Source organism: Capra hircus, chromosome 1 (assembly GCF_001704415.2).
Source record: "Capra hircus breed San Clemente chromosome 1, ASM170441v1, whole genome shotgun sequence".
NCBI classification, from domain to species: domain Eukaryota; kingdom Metazoa; phylum Chordata; class Mammalia; order Artiodactyla; family Bovidae; genus Capra; species Capra hircus.
The window spans coordinates 53,720,092-53,731,393 of NC_030808.1; the positions used below are offsets into that span (position 1 = coordinate 53,720,092).

Below are 11,302 nucleotides of genomic sequence, written 5' to 3' on the forward strand. Positions count from 1 at the left end.
ACTGCAAGGAGATCCAACCAGTCCATTCTGAAGATCAGCCCTGCAATTTCTTTGGAGGGAATGATGCTAAAGCTGAAGCTCCAGTACTTTGGCCACCTCATGTGAAGAGTTGACTCATTGGAAAAGGCTCTGATGCTGGGAGGGATTAGGGGCAGGAGAAGAATGGGACGACCGAGGATGAGATGGCTGGATGGCATCACTGACTCAATGGACGTGAGTCTGAGTGAACTCCAGGAGTTGGTGATGGACAGGGAGGCCTGGCGTGCTGCGATTCATGGGTTCGCAAAGAGTCGGACACGACTGAGTGACTGAACTGAACAGAATATATTAAAGATGCTATAATTATTTGTACCACTAGTAATTTTTCCATGGTTTTGGCCCTTATCCAGGCCCATGTGAGGTTGCTAACTGGGGAAGACGGGCTATCTATTTCTGACTTTGAGAGTTATTCTCTTGATCTCTCCAGGCCTTCTAGAATTCTGGAAAAGAATCCTCTTAACTTCAAAACATACATACCTCTAAGAAAAAGGCACGCTCCCAGGGAAAGGAAAAGACAGAAATGGCTCTCCCAATTGGGCTACACACCCTGGATACACGCCCCAGGTCTGTCCTAAGGACCCTGTGTCAGGCTGGGTGCAGACATGCTATCGTGCGGTAGCAGGTTGTGTAAAGCACTCCATTTGTCTGAAGCTACCTGGACATTTTATCACATGCTCTTATTAAGGGTTGATTATTAGATGGGGGTATCAATAATGATAGTATTAGCTACCCCTTACTGATAATTCAGTATATGCCAGGGACTGCAGCAGATACTTTATTTGTACCACCTATTTAATATTTACAACAAGTCTACAAGGAAGATATTATCTACATGTTACAGATGAGGAAATTTAAGTTTCAGAAGTTTATGTAACCTTCCCAAGGTCACACTGATAAATGGTACCCCTAGAACTATAACCCAGAGTTGTAGAAGACCAAATCCTATGGTTTTTTATCACACTGAACAGACTCTCATGTATGGTGGCCAGAGTTCTGAGCACATGGACAGAACACTGAATAGGACAGATATGATCCCTGTCCTCAATAACTTTATGTCATGGAATGAGAAAAAAATGGACTAACAAGATCCTTTCAGAGAGTATTAAGTGAAGGCAACAAAACAAGGAGAATGTTACAAGGAATTAACAAAAATGTAGTTTGCAGACAGAACGTTCAGGAAAGGCCTCCTTCATAAGGTGTCCTCTGACTTGAGATTTAAAGGCCTCCTTCATAAGGTATCCTCTGACTTGAGATTTAAATGATGGAGGGCCAGCCAGGTGTGGCTGGGGTGCTATAAGCAAGGTAGTGCAAGGTACGAGAAAAGGTCAAAGAGGTGGACAGAGGCCAAGTAACGCAAGAAACTGAAAGTGTTGTGGAGTATGAATTTTATTCAAAAGTAATGAGAAACGACTAAGCGCTTTAATCAAGGGTATCGCTGCTGCTGCTGCTAAGTCGCTTCAGTCGTGTCCGACTCTGTGCGACCCCATAGACGGCAGCCCATCAGGCTCCCCCCTCCCTGGGATTCTCCAGGCAAGAACACTGGAGTGGGTTGCCATTTCTTTCTCCAATGCATGAAAGTAAAAAGTGAAAGTGCAGTCGCTCAGTTGTGTCTGACTCTTATTGACCCCATGGACTGTAGCCCACCAGGCTCCTCCATCCACGGGATTTTCCAGGCAAGAGTACTGGAGTGGGGTGCCATTGCCAAGCGCATCACTATGACCTACTAAAAGAAAACAGTCGACTCAGGATTGCTGTGTGAGGAATGCACTGTAAGGGGGCAAGGCTGGAAGTGAAAACAGTTTGGACATCACCTCTTCCAAAAGGTTGAGACTGATCCAACTCAGCTTGGACAACTGAAAGATAGATTGTATTTTCAGTTAACACTTGAGTTCCAATGTTAATAAAGAATTGCTCTCAACACTAGTGACCCTTCTTAAAATACAACTGTATGTGTCAACTGAAGTGTGGATTTCTTCTGAAGATTCAATATTTGTCACTTGTCTGTGTTTTGATTATTTTGTTTTTGGACCCATGTAAAAGAGTTGCTTCTTTTTTAAAGAATTGCCTTAGAATATATCACACATAGTCTTTGACTATTTAGACCAAGGGGGTCTTCAGAGACTTGAATATAATTGCTTTAGTTTTTATTCTGAGCTTCTATTCGCACTGATGATCATTCTTTCCTCTGGTGTGGAACTGACCAGAACATTTCCATATTATTTGAACTCCCTCACCGTTTGTTAAATCTGGCTTGTGGAATATACACAACTGTTATAAGAATTCTAGGAGGACTTTCCTGGTGGTCTAGTGGTTAAGGATCTTCCTGCCAAATCAGGGAACATGGATTCAATCCCTAGTCCAGGAAGATTCCACATGCTTCAGGGCAACTAAGCCCAGGTGCCGTAACTCCTGAGCCTGCACACCCCAGAGTCTGTGCCTTGCAACAAGAAAACCACCACAGTGAGTAAGCCCGCACACCACAGCCCCCATTTGCCACAACTAGAAGCCTGCACACAGCAACGAAGACCCAGCACAGTCAAAAATAAGTAAATAAAATAAAATGAAGAATTCAAGGATAAGGCATCTCAATTCATGAAAATTCTTTCCCTAAAGGAATCATATCTCAATTCCACAGCAAACAGTAATTTGTACCTACTATGTACTGCCTTTTACTAGCCTTGAAGATACAAAGATAAATCATACAGTGCATGGCAGATGCTTTCACTATGATGGGAAAGCATTCAATTGAAGCAACGAAACCTTTGAACATGCAGGGAAGAAACACAAACCACTAAAAACAAGAAAAGGTGACCCCTACACCTCAAGGTTAAGCAGAAAATTTTAAAGAGTGTAAAGCCACTTGAAACTGCCTCGGGTCTCTTGCAAGTAGTACCTGCAGGGTGTGCTGTAGATCATCTCGAGCCCATCCAATTACTGTTTGGTTCATTCATTCCCAGATGCTTTTCCTTATAAGAAATCTGTACCTTACATCTGTCATTTTTCCAGCAACATTGATTTACCTTCACTTTTGGTCTTGCTTCAGATGGTTACAATGAATTTACTCTGTCAGCGGGAACACTTAAGCCTAAAAAGCTCAACAGTAAGTCTGGGGTTTATTTTCCCTAATAGCTCCATACCAGTTTTTATATAGATAGCTCAATTTTTTCTTATTTATTTTATGGGTTTTCAGACTGTTTGTTCTAACAGGCAGGTAGGAATCTAAATAATTAACTTACCAGGGCTCATACCACATCCATCATCCAGGAAGCACAACATGAATCCACCCTGCAGTTCTTCATTATCCACTGTAAGGGAAAGCAGTTATTACTAATAAATAATGGCCTTAATTTGTTCATCAGAAAGGCATGCTGCTCACATAATTATTTGTCCTCCCCAAATACAGCCACTGAGTGACAGAGTTATGGCACAAGGAAGAAGCTCAGAAAGTCATCTGGGCTATAGTTTCATGAGAAGCTGCAGCGGGAAAACAATCATGCAACAAAAAGGCTTTAAACTGACTTAAAACATGTCAATAAAATACATATACAGGATGAGTGCTGCAGCCCATGGGGTCGCAGATAGTTGGATACAACTGTGCGACTGACTAGAACTGATCACATGACATGCCCTGTTTTGGAATCGGACTGGTCCTTTAAGCTTCAGGTGTTTTGTCCCTAGAGGAGGGAATAAAAGGAGCCAGGGATGTGACTCCAGGATCTCTCTATCAAATTGATCAATGCTGATACCCTTCCACCAAAGCACTAATTTTAAAGTCAATCCAGGTCATTCTCATTAAACTCATCAGGCTCTCTTCCAGGTAGCTAATTCCCATAACAGCCATTTGTGGCTGCTTCTTACTGGCAGCAAATATTTACCTCTTGAAAATGTAAATATTTTTGAAAATACCTAAGTTATTTGGAATCAATTTTGATGATGAAGAGATATCATTCAATTACATAATGTAATCTCTTATTTAAAAATCGTGAAGGTTTAACTAAAACTAATGGAGACTAATTTCAATGCACAGTTTGTAATCTGGCTCTCAAAGTAATTTCAACATTTGGATATATGAATTCTAGCAAGCCTCTCTTTTTCAGTAACAACTTTATTGAGAAATAGATTACATATTAAAAAAAGCTACACATATTTAACACATACAATCTGACACAGGTAAATATCTGTGGAACCATCCCATCAAGGCAGTGAACATAACCGTCATCCCAGGTGCCTCCTCCTGCCCCCTGAGGTCTCTCCCTTCTGACCCTTCCTTGCTCTGTTATCCCCGCCCCATCTCCAGGCAGCCATGATTTACTAATTCCATCCTAACAGAGTCATTTCTAGCACACCAGTTTAGTCAACTCTGTGTTCAATGGTTACCTCTAATCTACATTTTTTAAATGTTCAAGATAATCTATAAATAAGTACCTAAAAATCTTACCTGAGCTTTCTGGGTTCATAATGTTATAGCCATGTGTCCACTTGTAATCCCCTCTCCTCCAGTTCACTTCCTGGTTACACTCCCTTTGCATCTCCCCAACCATCTCATTTCTCCAGCTCTTCTCTCTACCTGATTTCTGGTCTGCTTACCTCAACTTCTGTGGCAGAATATTCCTACCCTCTTTACGAATTTGCTCTGTTCAGCCCTCCCCTGACTAAGGCTGATACTTCTCTATTCAGCTCCAGTTGAGTTCTCTGCACAATGCAGTAGCTCTCAGCCTTGGCTGCATATGTGAATCATCGGGAGATAGTTTAACTGGTCTCGGATGGAGTTTAGGAATAGAAGCTCCTCCTGATTACCCTAAGGTTTATCAGAACTCAGAACCACCTGACACAAGTTTCAGGCTATGCAGTTGTGACAACTGATTTTGCAGCTCTTGGTATATAGTTCTCATCTAAGAAAGCAGGGCATTTCTTTGGTGAATGATAGAAAAGACTCAAAATTCCCAAGAGTTACATATGCATGCTCAGTTGCCCAGTGATTTCCGACTCTTTGCAACCCCAGAGGAGCCTGCCACATTTCTCTATCCATGGGATTTCCCAGGCATGAATACCGGAGTGGGTTTCCATTTCCTTCTCCAAGGGATATTCCTGATCCAGGGATCCAACCTGCATCAGCTGCCCTGGCAGGTGGCATCTTTACCACTGAGCCAGCTTGGAAGCCCATACAATGCTTAATTGTTCTATAAATTCCAATGAGGGCTTACAGACAATCACCACCTCAAAATGTAATATTCCCTCCCCTAGTACTCAGTCTAAGGCTTGGCCTTGTTTACTTCAGTCCCTTAAAACTATGGATCTCAAATTGATTTCTACTATCGGTTAAGAGTGTGTGTGTGTGTGCACGCGCGTGCTCTTAGTCATTCAGTCATGTCTGACTCTTTGTGACCCCACGGACTGCATCCTGCCAGGCTCCTCTGCCCATGGGAGTCCCTAGGCAAGAATTCTGAGTGGGCTGTCATACCCTCCTCCAGGGCATCTTCTTCCTGACCCAGGGATCGAACCTAGGTCTCCTGCATTACAGGCAGATTCTTCACCATCTGAGCCATCGGGTAAGTATGCATGTCCAAACCAAACCACAGCATTTTCTCCCTTGTCAGACTACCTCCTCCTTCTTGTGCTTCCTGCTCAATAAATGGCATCACTTTGCCATTAGGCTTTGGCTGCCTAAGTCAAAGTCTCAGGATCAAGTTCTCCACTTCCTTACCTGATGTAGAGACATGTCTTCTCAATTCCACCTCCTCATGTTTCTCAGATTTGACCACTTTCTCCATCCCCACAATACTGCCTTGGTTCAGGAAACCACCATCTCTCTTCTGGATTCCAGCAGCAGTCCCTACCCCCTCTACTCCTTGCTCTCTCAAATGAGAGAGTTCAGCCAGTCTGCAGCCAATCATGTGTTTCACTGCTCTCCTGCTTATAAGTCCCTTGGACTGCAAGGAGGTCCAACCAGACCATCCTAAAGGAGGTCAGTCCTGGGTGTTCATTGGTAGGACTGATGTGGAAGCTGAAACTCCAATACTTTGGCCACCTGACGCAAACAACTGACTCATTTGAAAAGACCCTGATGCTGGGAAAGATTGAGGGCATGAGGGGAAGGGGATAACAGAGGATGAGATGGTTGGATGGCATCACTGACTCAATGGACATGAGTTTGGGTGGACTCTGGGACTTGGTGATGGACTGGGAGGCCTCGCGTGCTGTGGTTCATGGGGTCACAAAGAGTCAGACACGACTGAGCGACTGAACTGAACTGCTTATAACCCTTGCATGCCTTCCCACTGCCCACAGGATGAAAGCCAAACCAGTTAACAAATCTAGCTGTCTTTCATAAACTGACCCTCCTACCTCTCTAAGATGGTTAATTTTATGTGTCAACCTGGTTAAGCTATGGCGTCAGTTGTTTGGTCAACTAGATGTTGCTATGAAAGTATCTGAACGTAATCGACATTTATAATCAGCTAACTGTAAGTAAAGCAGGTACCCTCTATAATGTGGGTTGGCCTCATCCAATTGGTTGGTTACAGGTTGTAAAAGCAAAGACTGAGGTTTCCCAAAGAAGCATCGATTTTCTGCTTCAAGACTGTAGCATAGAAACCCTGCTTGAGTGTACAGGCTGCTGGCCTGCCTAAAGATTTATAACTCAAGACTGCAACATCAACTCTCACCTGGATTTCCAACCTGCCAGTTGCCCTGCCGATTTCACACCTGCCAGCGCCCATAATTAAGTCAGTCAACTCCTTAAAATAATGCCCCTCCTCCTCTTCCTTTCTCTCTACTATATGTCTCTCAGATAGAATGAGAGAGGCTGAGATAGACAGACAGACAGACAGGTAGATAGATAGATAGATAGATAGATATAGAGGACAGAGAGAGAACGGGGTTGGCAGAGATCTCCGTCTACCTACCAATGGTTCTGTTCCTCTGAAGAACCCTAATGCACCCTCCAAGCTCATCTCTTGCCATCCTCTCCCTGCCCATATTGCACTCTTCCACTTCCATACAAATAATCATCTTGGGCTTAATCTCGAACACCTCAAATATTCTGCAACACTATCAGCACCCTACGTTCTCTCTATATATTTTGCAACTATATATTTTGCTCCTTCACACTTTCCATGCTTGATTCTCCAGGCTCAGGCCTATTTTCCTTTCAGTCTCTAGTTCATAGACTGTTTCTTCTAGGAAGACTTCCTAATCCTTCCACATCATCAGGTGGCCATAATGAATGTTTTCCTTGTAACTTGTGTTTCCTACTTTTCAAAGTATACTCAAACACCTGTTGAGGCATCCATTTCTCTTCCAGACGAGTGGTTCTTCTACTTCTTGGAACTCAGATAACTCAGAGATGAAAGCTAAGGGCCTTCTACTCATAAAAGTGAAACTGCATACTGTATTCTCCACAGATCCTTTATTAGGATGGTGATTTCTTAAAAGGAGGCACTGTGTATACTCATCACTGAGCCCAGAGCCTGGCACTTGGTAAGCACTAAAAAATGTATGGAATGCGTATCCATGTTTACTAGAACTAGTACACACAGACAGTTAAAACAGCCATGTCTGAACATATTCAGTTTGGATTTTATAGCCTCTAAAGTTAAAGGAAACTTAAGATTGGAAAGTAACTCACATGCCTCAGTAAATAATTTAAAAACTAGTCCAGTGCTTAATTTTGCACCCCGATATTAATTGTAGCTATTGGTGCATAAGCCTTTGCCCTAGTTTATCGTTTTTCATTTTTTCAAGAAAAATCAATTTGCTAGGTTGATAGCCATATTATGGTTTGCAGCAATAAAAAGTTTTATAACATGAATAGGTAATTTAAAATTATAAAACCGTAAGTTCAGTTTTTCACAAAACACATAAAACCTAAATACAGAAAAAAGTGCCCCTTTCAATGCAAACTGCAAAGATGCTTGTTTATTTTTTGTAATAATGCCAAGTGCTAGAGAAAGTGGGGTGAAGTGAATACTGACTGCCATGCCCTGCTGGTGTCCTGTACTCCCCGAAAAGAACATACTGTGTGAATTCTGATCACTTGATCACATTTGTTGAACTCTGTGATTCCAGATAATTCTTCTCAACCCTTCAACACTTTATCAATCATATGTGCGCTCTGAATGAAATTCAGCTTGAATGCTTCCTTCCTTCTCCACTGTAAGGACTACTGCCTTTGTTTGATTCCTCATGAAATCTTATGTAGATCATCCCACAGCCCCTCTTGTCTCCTATCCTTTCACACTTCTGCAAACCATCTACAAACCATCCTGTAATCTCTTGCTGGAGTAGCTTTCTTTAAAAAGAAAAGAGCACATTTGTCAAATGACATTGCTCTAGACTATTGAATGGTCCACTGGCTACAGAAAGAAAATAACCTTAGTATGATATTCAAGGCGCTCATCCATTTGGCTCTAAGTCTTAGCTTTAGTCAACCTAGCCCATTGTCTCTTGGATGCTTTTTCTCCAAATATATATATATGGCTCACTCCCCCGTTGTCATTCAGGTCTTGGCTGGCTTATTACCTATTTACCTTAACTTTTCCTAATCACCCCATGAAAAACAGTACATCTTTCCCATCACTCTCTGTTCTCTTATCGCCCTGTCTTTTTTCTTTTTAGCACTTATTATGGCCTGGTATATTATTTACTTGTCCACTTCTTTATTGCCTAGCTATCCTCATTAGGATGCATGTTCCATGAATGCACAGGCTTCATCAAACATGGTGCTCCTTGCTCTGTCCCTAGCACCCAGAAAAACTGCTTGGCCCATTTGTAATAGATACTCAATAAGTTGTTATTGAATAAATGAAAGAGTCTCCGAACTAGTCTACCTCCATTCTTTTTCTCACAATTATTCCTCAGACAGGAAAATTCTTCTCTTCCTACACTACTTAACACAAATCATATCCATATTTCAACCCCTGACTCTTTAATAAGAGGCATTCTTTCTCTGTGTTCCTACCATGCTTCGAGTTTCTCCTAGGCAAGAGACACTTTATCCCATTTTCACTTATATAATTAGATATGGATGGAAGGTCACTTTTTCTCCACTGCTGACATTTCCTCCTATGGGGAATGGAGTTCAATCAGCAGTGGTAAGGGGCCCACCCTTTTCTGTCCCTTGATCACCTTCTCTTGGAGCAATGAGCACATTCATCTGACTAGTAATCTGGGGAAGAATAACCTATGAGAAGGTGCAGCTCAAATCTCTCCTATTCCCGCTGAGAGCGAGCTGCCTGCAGAGAGCACGGTGCTGCTATAAGGGCGAGTGCCTGACGCTCTCCCACACCGAGCTCCACACTCCACCTAGAATTTGTCAGCAATGAAGACCAATGCTCTTATTTTATTTCTCAAACTTCTAAGAACACAAGGAATAGAAAGGGAAGAAGAGTGGCATTTACTTTGTTTCCTCAAATCTTTCAAGATGTCCATGAACCAGAACCAAAACCTCTTCCTCATTGGCCAGAGGCACCCACCTAGCACAAAATCTTCAACACTTAGAAAAGTGAATTGAACTGAGTCGCTTTTTAAATACTGATAAGGATTTACATCATCCTCTGGCCTGTGATCAACAGCCGATATTTACAGGAGAGCTGACAGGATCTGGATTGGGGATCAGCTTTAACACAACAGCTGTTTCTCCAGGTAGTGTTAACTACAGCACTGGATCACAAACCTAACTTCCTCTGTGTTCTAATGAAAAAAAAAAAAAAAACAGTAAGCGAAATAAATATTTGGTGACTGAAAATTAAATCAGTAAAGAAAACATGCTTGGTTTGAATTCTGTGGCCATCCAACATTCATACTGCACATTCACTTATGCACTTTAAGACTATAAGTTGGAAATGACATATAGTTACTTATGAATACCCATCAAGTTAATATTCATTTTAAAATAAAACCGTTTTTCTGTGGCAGACAAACTGCTCCAAATCCCTCTGCTGCTTTCACAAAACCCTGAAAGATCTAATTTTGTAAATGAGTCCCCTAACAAGTGAACAATTTCACTCAAGAGTGTACTGTTCTCAACCTGGCTCCCCACAGGGTCCCTGAATTCATGAAGCTCTTAGACTGCATTAATAATCTATAGAATGTGGTTTGATTTTCATGAAATAAAAGGAAATCAAAATAACTACAGGGCTTTCCATTAGAAGAAAAGATGAAAAAGCAAATGTGCTCACCTGAAAACACATCAAGTCTCGCAGCCCCTGCATCTCTGAAAACAATGTAAAAACATTATTGCTTCAGCTTGATACTGTGGTTTTGAAAATTACATTAATCTGAATTGCTCATGTGACAGATGATCTATCGTCAGATAACAAACAATGGAGAAACCCACTTAAATTTCTTTAAAAACAATTACTAAAATATTCTTCCCTGCATTTGTAGACTAAGATTTATGATCACTCATAATTTGAGAATGCTACAAAGCCTAAAACTCAGAAATTTAAAAGAGATAGAATTTAGTGGTAGTTACACAAGCAGCTCAAGAAAATGGATATGAACATTAAAAAAGGTGGTTGGAAAATAATCCAGAAGTCATATAAAGATTTTCATATATTTTAGAATAAAAAATATTGCTTATGTGTACCATATAATCACATTTCAAAAGAACATATATGATATACATGTGTGTATCTATAAGGAAAAAAATAAAATGTTAACAGTGGTTTTCTCTAGGTCAGAGGTTGACAATCTATGGTCTATGGGCTAAATCTTGACCATAACTATTTTTTGTGAATAAAGTTAATGGGACACAATCATGACCACTTATTTACATCCTGTCATTTACATATTTGTTTCCATGTTGCCTACAGTCTGCCTTCACACTGTAATGGTACATTTGAATGGCTTCAACAGAGGACATGTGGCCTTCAAAGGTGAAAATACTTAATACCTGGCCTTTTACAGAGAAGTAAGTTGTATACACCCCGCCCCCCATGATGAGGTTACTAGTGCCTTCGTTTTTTTCTTAGTTGTCTACAATTCACAGATACTATTTGTGTATTTTCTTAAATTAATTTTTAAAGTAAAAACTTTAAAAGCCAAGGAAAAAGAGCCAGAAGATCCAGGTTTCCACATGAAAGCTGTGAGAGAAAGGAGGAAGACAATGAGGTCTTAACTGACAAGGAAGTGAGGATGTTGAGGGGGAATCTAGAAGGAAGCTCAGAATAGTAACAACCAATGGGACTCAGATGGGGAAACCTGTGTCTCCCAAAATTTCTGTAAGTCTCAGCCCAAAACTAGCATAGGTCAATCAAGCAGG

General features: G+C 41.3%; 1 protein-coding gene across 1 annotated transcript in view; it reads right to left on the reverse strand.

Moving 5' to 3' along the window:
* Window positions 1–10,978, reverse strand: part of MORC1 (MORC family CW-type zinc finger 1) — a 153,369-nt gene extending 142,391 nt beyond the window's left edge. Inside the window, exons 1-3 of the mRNA XM_018050048.1 lie at window positions 10,815–10,978; window positions 10,218–10,252; window positions 3,276–3,344 (exon numbers count right to left, since the gene is read on the reverse strand). Of these exons, the coding sequence (XP_017905537.1) occupies window positions 3,276–3,344; window positions 10,218–10,252; window positions 10,815–10,978 (268 nt within the window). The remainder of the gene's footprint in view (window positions 1–3,275; window positions 3,345–10,217; window positions 10,253–10,814) is intronic.